At 55.5% G+C, this 18326-nt stretch overlaps 1 protein-coding gene across 1 annotated transcript in view; it reads left to right on the plus strand.

Moving 5' to 3' along the window:
* Window positions 1-17983, plus strand: part of LOC140460480 (uncharacterized) — a 46076-nt gene extending 28093 nt beyond the window's left edge. The window contains exon 4 of the mRNA XM_072555025.1: window positions 14089-17983. Coding sequence (XP_072411126.1) covers window positions 14089-15352 — 1264 coding nt within the window. The 3' untranslated portion in view covers window positions 15353-17983. The remainder of the gene's footprint in view (window positions 1-14088) is intronic.
* The last annotated feature ends 343 nt before the right edge of the window (window positions 17984-18326 follow it).

Consider the following 18326-nt stretch of genomic DNA (forward strand, 5'->3'; position numbering starts at 1 on the left):
CCGCACACCCTCGTACCCTCACACATTTCTCCCTCTCGCGTATTCTCTCTCTGTGACACACTCTCGCCATGCTCACAGCAATCCCCCATGCGTGCCCTGCCTCCATTGTGTGCTCCCTTACACACCTCTCATTCTCTCGAGCTGTGTGTCTCTCCCTCGCCTATCATCTCAGCCTCCCACCCTCCCTCAGAGTTGCACTCTTCTGCGCACACTCGTTGTCTCTTACGTACACTTGGACACACTCTGTCTCTGACAGACTCTATCGCACACTCAATCTCTCGCCCTATCCAGCACTCGCTCGTTCTGTTTCGCGCTCTCTCTCTCTCTCTCTCGCTCCCTCCTGTGCTTGCTTTTTCTCTGCCGTGCTCTCTCTTCCTTGCCCTGTCTCTCTCTCACACAAGCACTCTCTCACATAAAGAAAGAGATTTGTGTGCACATTCTCGGACTCTGACATGCACACATGTATATGTGCGCTCTCTCTCTCTCTCTCTCTCTCTTTCTTTTTATACAGTCCGAGCACCATCCCCGACTCTTAAACTCTCTCTCTGAACTAACAAAGGCCTTTCCCATTTGCCATAACTTCGTAACCACATTCCTGCTTGAACCTGAAAACCTTTCATCCCTTGGCTTAACATGAATCAATCCATCTCTGTCTTAAATATATCTGAGGTTGACATGGACGCCTTGGAGCACGGGCTGTGTTTCTGTACTGTACGGCTGTATGACACTATCTCTGCTAATCACTTGCGGATGAGTTTGTAAGGCTCGTGGCTCTGTGAGAGAAAGCAAGATCACCTCATCTCTGATTTAATTGGGTGACCACTGGTTTTCTTTAAGCAGTGCGAACATCCTGTCCACACCGATCCTGTCAAGATCTCCTGCTGTTCAGAACTCCGGTGCCTCTTTGGCCTTCCCTCAAAAATACAACCCAGATGTTAGCCTGCTGAACCTTCTCTGAACAAATTTACATTCTTCAGTGAGTAAGGTGGCCAGCACTGTGCTCAGTATTCAAAACCTGATCACGCCATCGGCCTACAGGACGGAAACAAAACCTCGACTTCTGTATCCAGTTTCCCTCACAGTAACTGAGAAAGTGCTATTCCCTTTTTCTAATTACGAGCAGTGCCTGTGTACTAACCTTTTGCGATTCACGCACCAGGATGCGACCATCCTCGCACACCACAGCTCCGCAATCTCTGACCATTGAGAGCGAATGCTTTTTCTTTTGCCCATTTCACGTTTTCCCAACTTTGCTCCAGCTTGTCCCCAAACTTCAAACTTTTACAAACTCCTTTGCAGCTTCTTACGTTCTCTTCCCAATGTACGTTCCCTCCTTGCCGTTGTGTTGTCAAATTCGGCAAGCATGCCTTTAGCCCCTTCGTCCGGATCGTTTGGAAAGAGCTGTGGTCCCAGCACTGATCCTGTGGCTCACCACTCACTGCGTCTTGGCACGGTGGCTCAGTGGTTAGCACTGCTGCCTCACGGTGCCAGGGACCCGGGTTCGAATCCAGCCTCAGGGCGATTTGTCTGTGTGGTGTTTGCACATTCTCTCCCCGTGTCTGTGTGGGTTTCCTCCCACCATCCAGATCTGTGTAGGCCAGGGTGAATTGGCCAGGCTAAATTGCCCCATAGTGTTAGGTACATTAGTCAGAGGGAAATGGGTCTGGGTGGGTCACTCTTCGGAGGGTCAGTGTGGCCTTGTTGGGCCAAAGGGCCTGTTTCCACACTGTCGGGGAATCTAATCTAATCTAATCTAACATCAGTGGAGGAAGTGAGGCCTGCAGATGCTGGAGATCAGAGTCGAGAGTGTGGTGCTGGAAAAGCACAGCAGGGTCAGGCAGCATCTGAGGAGCAGGGGAATCGACGTTTCAGGCATAAGCCCTTCATCAGGAACGAGGCCAATGGACTGGGGGCTGAGAGATAAAGAGGACAGGGGTGGAGAGAAGGTAGTTGGGCAAGCGATAGGGAGAAGGTTGGGGGGTGGGGGGGATGGGGAAGAGAGGGTCCCAAGGTGGAATACAAGGCGTTCCTCCTCCAGGCGTCAGATGGTGACAGTTTGCTGGTGGAGGAGGTCCAGGACCTGCAGAGTGGGAAGGGGAGTTGATGCCTTGGGACCCTGCAACCACACAGGATCAATTTGGATTTCACCAGCTTCCTAATTACCCCTCCGTCCATATTATCCCAGTCCCAAGCCTCAAACTCTGAACCGCACTCCAGACACAACCATCAATCCCCACACCTCGACCCACCTCATATCACAGTCATTAACGAGGCGCTAATCCCAATTTCCTGCACTTGTCCCACATCGCAGTCATTAACGAGGCGCTAATCCCAATTTCCTGCACTTGTCCCACATCGCAGTCATTAACGAGGCGCTAATCCCAATTTCCTGCACGTGTCCCACATCGCAGTCATTAACGACGCGCTAATCCCAATTTCCTGCACTTGTCCCACATCGCAGTCATTAACGAGGCGCTAATCCCAATTTCCTGCACGTGTCCCACGTCGCAGTCATTAACGAGGCGCTAATCCCAATTTCCTGCACTTGTCCCACATCGCAGTCATTAACGAGGCGCTAATCCCAATTTCCTGCACGTGTCCCACATCGCAGTCATTAACGACGCGCTAATCCCAATTTCCTGCACTTGTCCCACATCGCAGTCATTAACGAGGCGCTAATCCCAATTTCCTGCACGTGTCCCACATCGCAGTCATTAACAACGCGCTAATCCCAATTTCCTGCACTTGTCCCACATCGCAGTCATTAACGAGGCGCTAATCCCAATTTCCTGCACGTGTCCCACATCGCAGTCATTAACGACGCGCTAATCCCAATTTCCTGCACGTGTCCCACGTCGCAGTCATTAACGAGGCGCTAATCCCAATTTCCTGCACGTGTCCCACGTCGCAGTCATTAACGAGGCGCTAATCCCAATTTCCTGCACGTGTCCCACATCGCAGCCATTAACGAGGCGCTAATCCCAATTTCCTGCACTTGTCCCACATCGCAGTCATTAACGAGGCGCTAATCCCAATTTCCTGCACGTGTCCCACATCGCAGCCATTAACGAGGCGCTAATCCCAATTTCCTGCACGTGTCCCACATCGCAGTCATTAACGAGGCGCTAATCCCAATTTCCTGCACGTGTCCCACATCGCAGTCATTAACGAGGCGCTAATCCCAATTTCCTGCACGTGTCCCATATCACAGTCATTAACGAGGCGCTAATCCCAATTTCCTGCACGTGTCCCACATCGCAGTCATTAACGAGGCGCTAATCCCAATTTCCTGCACGTGTCCCACATCGCAGTCATTAACGAGGCGCTAATCCCAATTTCCTGCACGTGTCCCACATCGCAGTCATTAACGAGGCGCTAATCCCAATTTCCTGCACATGTCCCACATCACAGTCATTAACGAGGCGCTAATCCCAATTTCCTGCACGTGTCCCATATCACAGTCATTAACGAGGCGCTAATCCCAATTTCCTGCACGTTTCCCATATCACAGTCATTAACGAGGCGCTAATCCCAATTTCTTGCACGTGTCCCATATCACAGTCATTAACGAGGCGCTAATCCCAATTTCCTGCACGTGTCCCACGTCGCAGTCATTAACGAGGCGCTAATCCCAATTTCCTGCACGTGTCCCACGTCGCAGTCATTAACGAGGCGCTAATCCCAATTTCCTGCACTTGTCCCACATCGCAGTCATTAACGAGGCGCTAATCCCAATTTCCTGCACGTGTCCCACATCGCAGTCATTAACGAGGCGCTAATCCCAATTTCCTGCACTTGTCCCACATCGCAGTCATTAACGAGGCGCTAATACCAATTTCCTGCACGTGTCCCATATCACAGTCATTAACGAGGCGCTAATCCCAATTTCCTGCACGTGTCCCATATCACAGCCATTAACGAGGCGCTAATCCCAATTTCCTGCACGTGTCCCACGTCGCAGTCATTAATGAGGCGCTAATCCCAATTTCCTGCACTTGTCCCACATCGCAGTCATTAACGAGGCGCTAATCCCAATTTCCTGCACGTGTCCCATATCACAGCCATTAACGAGGCGCTAATCCCAATTTCCTGCACGTGTCCCACGTCGCAGTCATTAACGAGGCGCTAATCCCAATTTCCTGCACTTGTCCTAATTTCCTGCACTTGTCCTAATTTCCTGCACTTGTCCTAATTTCCTGAATGTTATGATATGTGAAACGCTGATCCAGATGATTTTTGAAATGTTATCAGACTTCCAGTTCCCACGACCATCATCATCGTCTGTCTTGGTCAGACTCCCACCACTGACTGAGTGAAAAAGCCTTCTTTTTCCAATCCCCTCCTGAATCTCCGGCCCCTTTCCATGAAGCCATGCCTTCCCGTAACTTGTCTCCTCCACCAAGGGGTACAGCCGCTCTCTGTTTATCCTTTCCACACCCCTCGTAATCTCACCCGCCTCACTCGGGACCCCCCCTTCTGTCTTTCTGCTCCAAGGAATACTATCCGAACCCCTCCAATCTCTCTCTCTGTGTGGCTCGGTTTCTCCATCACTTGGTGAAGTTCCTCTGAACCCTCCCCAGTGCGATCACTTCCTTCCCACCGTGAGGTGACCGGGAACTGCCCTCGGTTCTCCAGCTATGTCCTGACCTCGATGCTTTTCTCCTCTCTGCCATACTGTTGAACGCCAGTGGCCCATCTGCCTTCTGAACCGTCCTGTGAATATTTACCCCACGATCTCTCTGCGCCTCTCAGCTACCCAGTCTCCTGCTATTTAGTCCGTACTCCCTTGTCTTGTTTCTTCTTCCATCTGCCACTGGTCTGCTCATCTGACCAACCCCTCTCGAGTTTCCTGCCTTAAGCACAGAGAACATAGGAAGGTGCAGCACAGTACAGGCCCTTCGGCCCGCGATGTGCCGAGCATTTAGCTTCATCTAAGACCAAACTAACCTTCACTGCCCTCAATTCACTGCCGTCCATGTGCTTGTCCAGCTGTCGTGTAAATGTCCCGAATGTCTCTGACTCTCGGGCCCACCGCTTGCAGTGCTCCCCACATGCCCACCACTCTCTGGGTTTTGCTGCTCTGACATCTCCCCTGTACCTTCCTCCAATCACCTTACAGTTATGCCCCCCTCGTGACAGTCATTTCTGCCCTGGGGCAAAGTCTCTGGCTATCCACTCTGTGCATGCCTCTCCTGACCTTGTACACCTCTATCAAATCACCTCTCTTCCTCCTCTCCAGTGTGAAAAGCCCGAGCCCCCCCAAGCTCTCTTCATCAGACATGCCCTCCAATCCGGGCAGCATCCTGGTAAATCTGCCCTGCACCCTCTCGAAAGCAACTACATCCTTCCTATCATGAGGTGACCAGAACTGGACACAGTATTCCAAGTGTGGTCTAACCAGGGTTTTACAGAGCTGCAGCATAACCTCACGGCTCTTAAGTGAATGAAAGCCAAAACACCATACGCCGCCTTAATAACCCTATCAACTTGGATTGAAACTTCGAGGGATCTACAAGAATGGACCCCAAGATATCGCTGTTGTGCCACACTGCCAAGAATCCTGTCTTTGACCCTGTATTCAGCATTCAAATTCTACCTTTTCAAAATGAATCACTTCACATATATCCAGGTTGCACTCCATCTGCCAGTTCTCAACCCAGCTCTGCATCCTGTCAATGTCTTGTAGCTTGCAACAGCCCTCGGCACTACCTACAACATCACCGACCTTTGTGTCATTAGTAAACCTAATAACCCACCCTTCCACTTCTTCAACCAAGGCATTTATACAAACGACAAAGAGCAGAATCCGACAGAGAGATAGTCGAGGGAGTGTACAACTCAGCCCAGGGCGAGAGGGGGGGGGGGGGGGGGGGGAAGAGAGAGAGAGACGGGCGAGTGTACAACACAGCCCAGTCCGAGAGAGAGAGAGGAAACCAGTGAGTGTGGGGCTGAACCCTGTCTGAGAGAGAGGGGAACCAGTGAGTGTGGGACTGAACCCTGTCTGAGAGAGAGAGAGATAGGAACCAGTGAGTGTGGGACTGAACCCTGTCTGAGAGAGAGGGGAACCAGTGAGTGTGGGACTGAACCCTGTCTGAGTGAGAGAGAGAGAGAGAGAGAGAGAGAGAGGAAACCAGTGAGTGTGGGACTGAACCCTGTCTGAGAGAGAGGGAGAGAGGGGAACCAGTGAGTGTGGGACTGAACCCTGTCTGAGAGAGAGAGAGAGAGAGGAAACCAGTGAGTGTGGGACTGAACCCTGTCTGAGAGAGAGGGGGGAACCAGTGAGTGTGGAGCTGAACCCTGTCAGAGAGAGAGAGAGGAACCAGTGAGTGTGGGACTGAACCCTGTCTGAGAGAGAGGGAGGAACCAGTGAGTGTGGAGCTGAACCCTGTCTGAGAGAGAGAGAGGAACCAGTGAGTGTGGGACTGAACCCTGTCTGAGAGAGAGGGAGGAACCAGTGAGTGTGGGACTGAACCCTGTCTGAGAGAGAGGGGGGAACCAGTGAGTGTGGGACTGAACCCTGTCTGAGAGAGGGGGGAACCAGTGAGTGTGGGACTGAACCCTGTCTGAGAGAGAGAGAGGAACCAGTGAGTGTGGGACTGAACCCTGTCTGAGAGAGAGGGGAACCAGTGAGTGTGGGGCTGAACCCTGTCTGAGAGAGAGAGGAACCAGTGAGTGTGGGACTGAACCCTGTCTGAGAGAGAGAGAGGAACCAGTGAGTGTGGGACTGAACCCTGTCTGAGAGAGGGGGGAACCAGTGAGTGTGGGGCTGAACCCTGTCTGAGAGAGAGGGGAACCAGTGAGTGTGGGACTGAACCCTGTCTGAGAGAGAGAGAGGAACCAGTGAGTGTGGGACTGAACCCTGTCTGAGAGGGGGGAACCAGTGAGTGTGGGACTGAACCCTGTCTGAGAGAGAGAGGAACCAGTGAGTGTGGGACTGAACCCTGTCTGAGAGAGAGAGGAACCAGTGAGTGTGGGACTGAACCCTGTCTGAGAGAGGGGGGAACCAGTGAGTGTGGGGCTGAACCCTGTCTGAGAGAGAGAGGAACCAGTGAGTGTGGGACTGAACCCTGTCTGAGAGAGAGAGAGGAACCAGTGAGTGTGGGACTGAACCCTGTCTGAGAGAGAGGGGGGAACCAGTGAGTGTGGGACTGAACCCTGTCTGAGAGAGAGAGGAACCAGTGAGTGTGGGACTGAACCCTGTCTGAGAGAGAGGGGAACCAGTGAGTGTGGGACTGAACCCTGTCTGAGAGAGAGAGGAACCAGTGAGTGTGGGACTGAACCCTGTCTGAGAGAGAGAGAGGAACCAGTGAGTGTGGGACTGAACCCTGTCTGAGAGAGAGGGGAACCAGTGAGTGTGGGGCTGAACCCTGTCTGAGAGAGGGGTGAACCAGTGAGTGTGGGGCTGAACCCTGTCTGAGAGAGAGGGAGAGAGGGGAACCAGTGAGTGTGGGACTGAACCCTGTCTGAGAGAGAGGGGGGAACCAGTGAGTATGGGACTGAAACCTGTCTGAGAGAGAGAGAGAGAGAGGGGAACCAGTGAGTGTGGGACTGAACCCTGTCTGAGAGAGAGGGGAACCAGTGAGTGTGGGACTGAACCCTGTCTGAGGGAGAGGGGAACCAGTGAGTGTGGGACTGAACCCTGTCTGAGAGAGAGGGAGAGAGGGGAACCAGTGAGTGTGGGACTGAACCCTGTCTGAGAGGGGGGGGGGAACCAGTGAGTGTGGGACTGAACCCTGTCTGAGAGAGAGAGGGGGGCTCCAGTGAGTGTGGGACTGAACCCTGTCTGAGAGAGAGAGAGGAACCAGTGAGTGTGGGACTGAACCCTGTCTGAGAGAGAGGGAGGAACCAGTGAGTGTGGGACTGAACCCTGTCAGAGAGAGAGAGAGGAACCAGTGAGTGTGGGACTGAACCCTGTCTGAGAGAGAGAGAGGAACCAGTGAGTGTGGGACTGAACCCTGTCTGAGAGAGAGAGAGGAACCAGTGAGTGTGGGACTGAACCCTGTCTGAGAGTGAGGGAGGAACCAGTGAGTGTGGGACTGAACCCTGTCTGAGAGAGAGGGGGGAACCAGTGAGTGTGGGACTGAACCCTGTCTGAGAGAGAGGGGGGAACCAGTGAGTGTGGGGCTGAACCCTGTCTGAGAGAGAGGGGGGAACGAGTGAGTGTGGGACTGAACCCTGTCTGAGAGAGAGAGAGAGAGGAACCAGTGAGTGTGGGACTGAACCCTGTCTGAGAGAGAGAGAGGAACCAGTGAGTGTGGGACTGAACCCTGTCTGAGAGAGGGGGGAACCAGTGAGTGTGGGGCTGAACCCTGTCTGAGAGAGAGAGAGAGAGAGGGGAACCAGTGAGTGTGGGACTGAACCCTGTCTGAGGGAGAGGGGAACCAGTGAGTGTGGGACTGAACCCTGTCTGAGAGAGAGGGAGAGAGGGGAACCAGTGAGTGTGGGACTGAACCCTGTCTGAGAGAGAGAGAGGAACCAGTGAGTGTGGGACTGAACCCTGTCTGAGAGAGAGGGAGGAACCAGTGAGTGTGGGACTGAACCCTGTCTGAGAGAGAGAGAGGAACCAGTGAGTGTGGGGCTGAACCCTGTCTGAGAGAGAGAGGAACCAGTGAGTGTGGGACTGAACCCTGTCTGAGAGAGAGAGAGAGAGAGGGGAACCAGTGAGTGTGGGACTGAACCCTGTCTGAGAGAGAGGGGGGAACCAGTGAGTGTGGGGCTGAACCCTGTCTGAGAGAGAGAGGAACCAGTGAGTGTGGGACTGAACCCTGTCTGAGAGAGAGAGAGAGAGAGGGGAACCAGTGAGTGTGGGACTGAACCCTGTCTGAGGGAGAGGGGAACCAGTGAGTGTGGGACTGAACCCTGTCTGAGAGAGAGGGAGAGAGGGGAACCAGTGAGTGTGGGACTGAACCCTGTCTGAGAGAGAGGAGAACCAGTGAGTATGGGACTGAACCCTGTCTGAGAGAGAGAGGAACCAGTGAGTGTGGGACTGAACCCTGTCTGAGAGAGAGAGAGGAACCAGTGAGTGTGGGACTGAACCCTGTCTGAGAGAGAGGGGAACCAGTGAGTGTGGGACTGAACCCTGTCTGAGAGAGAGAGAGGGGAACCAGTGAGTGTGGGACTGAACCCTGTCTGAGAGAGAGAGAGAGAGAGAGAGGGGAACCAGTGAGTGTGGGACTGAACCCTATCTGAGAGAGAGGGGAACCAGTGAGTGTGGGACTGAACCCTGTCTGAGAGAGGGGGGGAACCAGTGAGTGTGGGACTGAACCCTGACAGAGAGAGAGAGGGGAACCAGTGAGTGTGGGACTGAACCCTGTCTGAGAGAGAGAGAGGGGAACCAGTGAGTGTGGGACTGAACCCTGTCTGAGAGAGAGGGAGGAACCAGTGAGTGTGGGACTGAACCCTGTCTGAGAGAGGGGGGGAACCAGTGAGTGTGGGACTGAACCCTGACAGAGAGAGAGAGGGGAACCAGTGAGTGTGGGACTGAACCCTGTCTGAGAGAGAGAGAGAGAGAGAGGAACCAGTGAGTGTGGGACTGAACCCTGTCTGAGAGAGAGAGAGAGAGAGAGAGAGAGAGGGGAACCAGTGAGTGTGGGACTGAACCCTGTCTGAGGGAGAGAGGGGGGAACCAGTGAGTGTGGGACTGAACCCTGTCTGAGAGAGAGGGGAACCAGTGAGTGTGGGACTGAACCCTGTCTGAGAGAGAGGGGGGAACCAGTGAGTGTGGGACTGAACCCTGTCTGAGAGAGAGGGGGGAACCAGTGAGTGTGGGACTGAACCCTGTCTGAGAGAGAGGGGGGAACCAGTGAGTGTGGGACTGAACCCTGTCTGAGAGAGAGAGAGAGGGGAACCAGTGAGTGTGGGACTGAACCCTGTCTGAGAGAGAGAGAGGAACCAGTGAGTGAGGGACTGAACCCTGTCTGAGAGAGAGAGAGGAACCAGTGAGTGTGGGACTGAACCCTGTCTGAGAGAGAGAGAGGAACCAGTGAGTGTGGGACTGAACCCTGTCTGAGATAGAGAGAGGAACCAGTGAGTGTGGGACTGAACCCTGTCTGAGAGGGAGGGGAAACCATTGAGTGTGGGACTGAACCCTGTCTGAGAGAGAGGGAGAGAGGGGAACCAGTGAGTGTGGGACTGAACCCTGTCTGAGAGAGGGGGGAACCAGTGAGTGTGGGACTGAACCCTGTCAGAGAGAGAGAGAGGAACCAGTGAGTGTGGGACTGAACCCTGTCTGAGAGAGGGGGGAACCAGTGAGTGTGGGGCTGAACCCTGTCTGAGAGAGGGGTGAACCAGTGAGTGTGGGGCTGAACCCTGTCTGAGAGAGAGGGAGGAACCAGTGAGTGTGGGACTGAACCCTGTCTGAGAGAGAGAGAGGGGGGAACCAGTGAGTGTGGGACTGAACCCTGTCTGAGAGAGAGAGGGGGGAACCAGTGAGTGTGGGACTGAACCCTGTCTGAGAGAGAGGGGAACCAGTGAGTGTGGGACTGAACCCTGTCTGAGAGAGAGAGGGGGGCTCCAGTGAGTGTGGGACTGAACCCTGTCTGAGAGAGAGGGGAACCAGTGAGTGTGGGACTGAACCCTGTCTGAGAGAGAGAGAGGAACCAGTGAGTGTGGGACTGAACCCTGTCTGAGAGAGAGAGGGGAACCAGTGAGTGTGGGACTGAACCCTGTCTGAGAGAGAGGGAGGAACCAGTGAGTGTGGGACTGAACCCTGTCTGAGAGAGAGGGAGGAACCAGTGAGTGTGGGACTGAACCCTGTCTGAGAGAGAGAGGAACCAGTGAGTGTGGGACTGAACCCTGTCTGAGAGAGAGAGGAACCAGTGAGTGTGGGACTGAACCCTGTCTGAGAGAGAGAGAGTAACCAGTGAGTGTGGGACTGAACCCTGTCTGAGAGAGGGAGGGGAACCAGTGAGTGTGAGACTGAACCCTGTCTGAGAGAGAGAGAGAGGAACCAGTGAGTGTGGGACTGAACCCAGACCCAGAGAGACAGTGGGGAACTGAACCCAGACCCAGAGAGAGAGAAGATCAACCAGCGAGTGTGGGACTGAACCCTGTCTGAGAGAGAGAGAGGGAGGAACCAGTGAGTGTGGGACTGAACCCTGTCTGAGAGAGAGAGGAACCAGTGAGTGTGGGACTGAACCCTGTCTGAGAGAGAGGGGAACCAGTGAGTGTGGGACTGACCCCTGTCTGTGAGAGGGGGGCTCCAGTGAGTGTGGGACTGAACCCTGTCTGAGAGAGAGGGGGGAACCAGTGAGTGTGAGACTGAACCCTGTCTGAGAGAGAGAGAGAGAGGAACCAGTGAGTGTGGGACTGAACCCAGACCCAGAGAGACAGTGGGGAACTGAACCCAGACCCAGAGAGAGAGAAGATCAACCAGCGAGTGTGGGACTGAACCCTGTCTGAGAGAGAGAGAGGGAGGAGCCAGTGAGTGTGGGGCTGAACCCTGTCTGAGAGAGGGGGGAACCAGTGAGTGTGGGACTGAACCCTGTCTGAGAGAGGGTGGAACCAGTGAGTGTGGGACTGAACCCAGACCCAGGGAGACAGTGGGGAACTGAACCCAGACCCAGGGAGACAGTGGGGAACTGAACCCAGACCCAGGGAGACAGTGGGGAACTGAACCCAGACCTAGGGAGACAGTGGGGAACTGAACCCAGACCTAGGGAGACAGTGGGGAACTGAACCCAGACCCAGGGAGACAGTGGGGAACTGAACCCAGACCTAGGGAGACAGTGGGGAACTGAACCCAGACCCAAGGAGACAGTGGGGAACTGAACCCAGACCCAGAGAGAGAGAAGATCAACCAGCGAGTGTGGGATTGAGCCCAGTCCCAGAGGGAGACAGTGGGGAACTGAGCCCAGTTCCAGTCTGTCTGTGTGTGGAATTAGAAGATAGAACATTACAGTGCAGAACACACACCCCCGGCCCTCGATGTTGCTCTGCCCTATCATATTAACCTGAAGCCCATCCCACTTACACTATTCCATGTACGTCCATTTGCTTGTCTAATGACGACTTAAATGCACTTAAAGTTGGCGAATCTACTACCGTTGCAGGCAAAGCATTCCATACCCTTACTACTCTCTGAGTAAAGAAACTACCTCTGACATCTGTCTTGTATCTATACACCCGCACTTTAAAGTTGTGTCTCCTCGTGTTTGCCGTCCCCATACTTGGAAAAAGGCTCTCCCTGTCCACCCTGTCTAACCCTCTGATTATCTTGTATGTCTCTATTAAGTCACCTCTCAACCTTCTTCTCTCCATCGAGAACAACCTTAGTTCCCTCAGCCTTTCCTCATAAGACCTCCCCTCCATACCAGATAACATCCTAGTAAATCTCCTCTACACCCTTTCCAAAGCTTCCACATCCTTCTTATAATGCGGTGACCAGAACTGTACACAATACTCCAAGTGCGGCCGTACCAGAGCTTTGTACAGCTGCAGCATAACCACCTGGTTCCAGAACTCAATCCCTCTGTTAATAAAGGCCAAAACACTGTCTGCCTTCTTAACAACCCTGTCAATCTGGGTGGCAACTTTCAGGAATCTGTGTACATGGACACCGAGATCTCTCTGCTCATCTGCACTCCCAAGAATCTTACCATTAGCCCAGTACTTTGCATTCCGATTACTCCAACCAAAGTGTATCACCTCACACTTGCCCACATTAAACTCCATTTGCCACCTCTCAGCCCAGCTCTGCATCCTATTTATGTCTCTCTGAAACCTACTACATCCTTCATCACTATCCACAACTCCGCCGACCTTAGAGTCGTCCGCAAATTTACTAACCCACCCTTCTAAGCCCTCATCCAGGTCGTTTATAAAAATGACGAACAGCAGTGGACCCAACACCGACCCTTGCAGTACGCCGCTAGTAACTGGACACCAAGATGAACATGTTCCATCAACTACAACCCTCTGTTTTCTTTCAGCAAGCCAATTACTGATTGAAAATGCTGTGTCTCCCACAATCCCATTACTCCGCAATTTGTACAAGAGCCTACTGTGGGGAACCTTATCGAACGCCTTGCTGAAATCCATATACACCACATCAACCAGTTTACTCTCATCTACCTGTATGGTCACTTTGTCAAAAAACTCAATAAGATTCATTAGGCATCACCTACCCTTCACAAAACCGTGCTGACTGTCCCTGATCAGATTATTCTTTTCTAGATAGGATTTATAACCATCTCTTATGACCTTTTCCAACACTTTATCAACAATTGGTCCCCTTCCAAGAGCTAGAGAGAGGCACTTGAGTGTGTGGAACTGAAGCCACTCCGAGGGAGGGAGGGAGAGAGAGAGAGAGAGAAGTGGGAGTTCACCTGAACCCAGATCGAGAGAGAGAGCCGTCAACCAGAGAGTTTAGACCCAAACCCAGTCCGAGAGACGGAGGGAGAGTCTGGAGTCAGTCAGTGTAGAGTTCATCCCTGGGTCAGAGAGCGCGAGGGAGAGACTGGAAGGTGAGATTCTGCAATGAACCCAATCTGAGAGAAAGAGAGCAACCAGTAAGTGTGGAACTGGACCCTGGTCCAGGAGAGAGCGAGAGAGAGTGGAACCTGCGAGTTTGGAACTGGACCCAGTCCGAGAGGCAGAGGTTAACTAGCGAATGGGAGGCCCCATCCAGTCTGGGAAAGGCTGGGGAGGAGCGCAGAACTGATCTCAGTTAGAGAGAGAAGAAACTGGAAAACAAGCTTCTGCGAGTGAATGAGGGAGAGCGGGGAACCAGAATTCAGTCTGAGAGGGGAGCTGCAGGAACCTCGTGCTTCCTGTGTGCTCTTTCACTCGCGCTCGCTCTCTCTCCATCCATCCATCCCTCTCTCCCTCTCCATCCATCCATCTCTCCCTCTCTCTCTCCCTCTCTCTCTCTCTCCCTCCCTCCCTCCCTCCCCCCTCCCCCCCCCCCCCCCCCCCCCCCCCCCGGCTGTGTTCAGGTTACCCTGGGCATATGGTTCATTGGCGATCCACCAAGGCCGTGGTTGAGTCTGGTTTTTGGCGGTGGGCAGGGTAACCATTTGGAGCCTGTGGCTGTGGGAGGACCGTGGCTGTGCCTTCACGGTAACGCCTCTTTGTCCATTCCTTCCGCAGGGCACCGGGGCGTGGGAAGGTGGAGAAGAGCAAGACGGCGCAGGCGCCTCCGTGCCCCGAGGCCGGCAACTGCCCGTTGGACTCTGCGCGGCCGGTCTTCCCCCGCTCCCTGAAGGCCGGCGAGGGCTTTGTCTGCGCCGTCTGCGGGAAGCGGTTCAAGACCCTGGTGTGGATGGAGAAGCACCGGGACACGCACACGCGGGGCCGGGTCTTCCAGTGCTCCGACTGCGGCAAGAGCTTCAACCAGCTGCACAGCCTGAGGAACCACTGTAACCTGCACAGCCACGAGAAGCCGTACACCTGCTCGATCTGCGACCGCACCTTCAGCGGCTCCGATAGCCTCATGATGCACAAGTGCGCCGACGCCGGCGAGCAGCCCTACAAGTGTGGGGTCTGCGGCAAGGGCTTCAGCTACCCCTCCAAGCTGGAGACCCACTGGCGCAGCCACACCGGCGAGCGGCCCTTCAGCTGCTCGGTGTGCGGCAAGCGGTTCACCCAGACGTCCAACCTGCTCACCCACCAGCGCATCCACTCGGGCGAGCGGCCCTTCACCTGCTCGGTGTGCGGCAAGGGCTTCACCGGCTCGTCCAACCTGCAGATCCACCAGCGCACGCACACCGGCGAGCGGCCCTTCAACTGCACGCTGTGCGGCAAGGAGTTCACCCAGGCGTCCAGCCTGCTCACCCACCAGCGCATCCACACCGGCGAGCGGCCCTTCACCTGCTCCATGTGCGGCAAGGGCTTCACCCGCAGCTCCCACCTGCTCACCCACCAGCGCATCCACACCGGCGAGCGGCCCTTCACCTGCGGCGTCTGCGGCAAGGGCTTCACCCGCAGCTCCCACCTGGTCACCCACCGGCGGGTGCACACCGACGCCCGGCCCTTCAAGTGCCCCGACTGCGGCAAGACCTTCAAGGGCTCGGAGGAGCTGGTCAAGCACCAGCGGGTGCACACCGACGAGCGGCCGTGCGGCTGCCCGCTCTGCGGCAAGCGCTTCCGGCAGCTCTCCCACCTGCTGACCCACCAGCGGGTGCACACCGGCGAGCGGCCCTTCGTCTGCCCGGTCTGCAACAAGGAGTTCACCCAGTCCTCCCACCTGCTGCGGCACCAGCGGCTGCACGCCAGCGGCCAGAGGCCCTTCATCTGCTCCGCCTGCGGCAAGGGCTTCGCCCAGTGGCCAGAGCTGCTGGCCCACCAGTGCGCGGTGCCCGGCCAGCCACAGCAAGCTGCCGACCCCGTGGTCTACGTGCAGTTCCAGGTGTAGAGAGGGAGGGAGAGAGGCTGCACCCCCTCCTCCCCCTCCCTACCTCCGGATCCCCTCCCCACTTGGTCACCACGCGCCAAGGAGACGGGGGACATCAGGCACTCACTTGCTATCCCGCCAGCTCCCCACGCCCGCCCCATGGCTTACTGGGGGAGACAACACTAGGGGAGGGAGGGTTGGGCCCGACAGTGCCCTCTGCAGGGAGGCGTGTGAGGTAGAGTGCTGCGACAGGCACCGCTGAGTGCCAGGGAGGCCCACGGCAATGGAGGCTCCACCTGGGCACATTTCTCTCCCTTCCCCGTGTCCCCCCCCCCCCCAGCGCCATCCACCCCAGGGAGGGCGTAAAGGGGGCAGGGGAGATGGGCGCGTCTTCAGAGAAAGGTGGGCCAACGCCGGAGGGAGGCCAGGAAGGGGCGACCAGAGCTCCAAAAAAAAACCCAGACGATGGCCAAGGTCAGTCGCAGTGGAGCCATGGCTCTCCAAGACGCGGGATCTTTCCCCGGCTCTCCGTCGTCCCTGGTGAGGCTTGGTGTGGATCCACAAGGGGAGGGCTGGGTCCTGCAGAGATGGAAAGGCAGCACTGAAGGGAGAGGAGGTACACTGGAGAGAACGAGAGAGAGAGAGAGCGAGCCGGTTCCTGCTGCACGAGGGACCATTGCCCCAGCTCCAGTTCCATCTTCCTGGGCCGGGCACAGCGCTTACTTCTCCCCCTGTCAATGGCAGCCAGTGCAGGTGAACAAATGGCTGGCTGTGACTGACCGAAGGAACTGATGTTTGAGCGCTCACGGGAGGAGCAGGTGTCGTGTAGTTTGCAACGCATCCCCGTGGGAGCCAGGCACCCTCATCGTACAGAAGGGCCCAAGCCACCCCCGAGAGGTGCGCGCACGCGTGTACACATGCACACACAGGCACGCACACGCCGAAGGTGACCCGTGACCCCCCCCCCCGGGTTACCAGTGTTGATTGTGGCGGGGTCTGAAGGGGCGAACTCCCCAGCTGATGTCGACAAACTCACCACCCAGCCAACTCCACCTGCTGGGGTACAAGGCTGTGTCTGCTGGTAAGTGGGGGTGGTCCCAGAGGGCGCTGGGTGGTGGGGGGGGGAAAGACCGCAACTGCCATTCACAACACTCAAGTCATGCGAGGAAGAGAGGGACAGAGACGAGAGCGCTGAGGCTGACAGACTGGAGAGACGAGGAGAAGGAGGAGGGCACCGAGGGAGACTGACTGAAGTGTGCACAGAGAGGGGGAGAGGGCGCCGAGGGGGAGAGACTGAAGTGTACACAGAGAGGGCACCGAGGGAGGGAGACTGAAGTGTACACAGACATAAGGAGAGGGTGCCGAGGGAGAGAGAGACTGATGTACAGAGAGCTGGAGCGGGCACCGAGGGGGAGAGATTGAAGTGTACACAGAGAGGGGGCAAGGGCGCCGAGGGGGAGAAACTGAAATGTGCACAGAGAGGGCGCCGAGGGGGAGAAACTGAAGTGTACACGGAGAGGGAGAGAGACTGAAGTGTACATGGAGAGGGAGAGAGAGACTGAAGTGTACACGGAGAGGGGGGCAGAGACTGAAGTGTACACGGAGAGGGGGGCAGAGACTGAAGTGTACACAGAGAGAGGGGGAGAGAGACTGAAGTGTACATGGAGAGGGGGAGAGAGACTGAAGTGTACACGGAGAGGGGGAGAGAGACTGAAGTGTACATGGAGAGGGAGAGAGAGACTGAAGTGTACACAGAGAGAGGAGGAGAGAGACTGAAGTGTACATGGAGAGGGGGAGAGACTGAAGTGTACACGGAGAGGGAGAGAGAGACTGAAGTGTACACGGAGAGGGAGAGAGAGACTGAAGTGTACACGGAGAGGGGGAGAGAGACTGAAGTGTACACGGAGAGGGGGGCAGAGACTGAAGTGTACACAGAGAGAGGGGGAGAGAGACTGAAGTGTACATGGAGAGGGGGAGAGAGACTGAAGTGTACACGGAGAGGGGGAGAGAGACTGAAGTGTACATGGAGAGGGAGAGAGAGACTGAAGTGTACACAGAGAGAGGGGGAGAGAGACTGAAGTGTACATGGAGAGGGGGAGAGAGACTGAAGTGTACACGGAGAGGGGGAGAGAGACTGAAGTGTACACGGAGAGGGGGGAGAGAGACTGAAGTGTACACGGAGAGGGGGGAGAGAGACTGAAGTGTACACGGAGAGGGAGAGAGAGACTGAAGTGTACACAGAGAGGGAGAGAGAGACTGAAGTGTACACGGAGAGGGGGAGAGAGACTGAAGTGTACACGGAGAGGGGGAGAGAGACTGAAGTGTACACGGAGAGGGGGAGAGAGACTGAAGTGTACACGGAGAGGGGGAGAGACTGAAGTGTACACGGAGAGGGGGAGAGACTGAAGTGTACACGGAGAGGGGGAGAGAGACTGAAGTGTACACGGAGAGGGGGAGAGACTGAAGTGTACACGGAGAGGGGGAGAGACTGAAGTGTACACGGAGAGGGGGAGAGACTGAAGTGTACACGGAGAGGGGGAGAGACTGAAGTGTACACGGAGAGGGGGAGAGACTGAAGTGTACACGGAGAGGGGGAGAGACTGAAGTGTACACGGAGAGGGGGAGAGATTGAAGTGTACACAGAGAGGGGGCAAGGGCGCCGAGGGGGAGAAACTGAAATGTGCACAGAGAGGGCGCCGAGGGGGAGAGACTGAAGTGTACACGGAGAGGGGGAGAGAGACCGAAGTGTACACGGAGAGAGGGGGAGAGAGACCGAAGTGTACACGGAGAGAGGGGGAGAGAGACCGAAGTGTACACGGAGAGAGGGGGAGAGAGACCGAAGTGTACACGGAGAGAGGGGGAGAGAGACCGAAGTGTACACGGAGAGAGGGGGAGAGAGACCGAAGTGTACACGGAGAGAGGGGGAGAGAGACCGAAGTGTACGGGGAGAGAGACCGAAGTGTACGGGGAGAGAGACCGAAGTGTACGGGGAGAG

The sequence above is a fragment of the Chiloscyllium punctatum genome, chromosome 36 (assembly GCF_047496795.1).
Source record: "Chiloscyllium punctatum isolate Juve2018m chromosome 36, sChiPun1.3, whole genome shotgun sequence".
Classification (NCBI taxonomy): domain Eukaryota; kingdom Metazoa; phylum Chordata; class Chondrichthyes; order Orectolobiformes; family Hemiscylliidae; genus Chiloscyllium; species Chiloscyllium punctatum.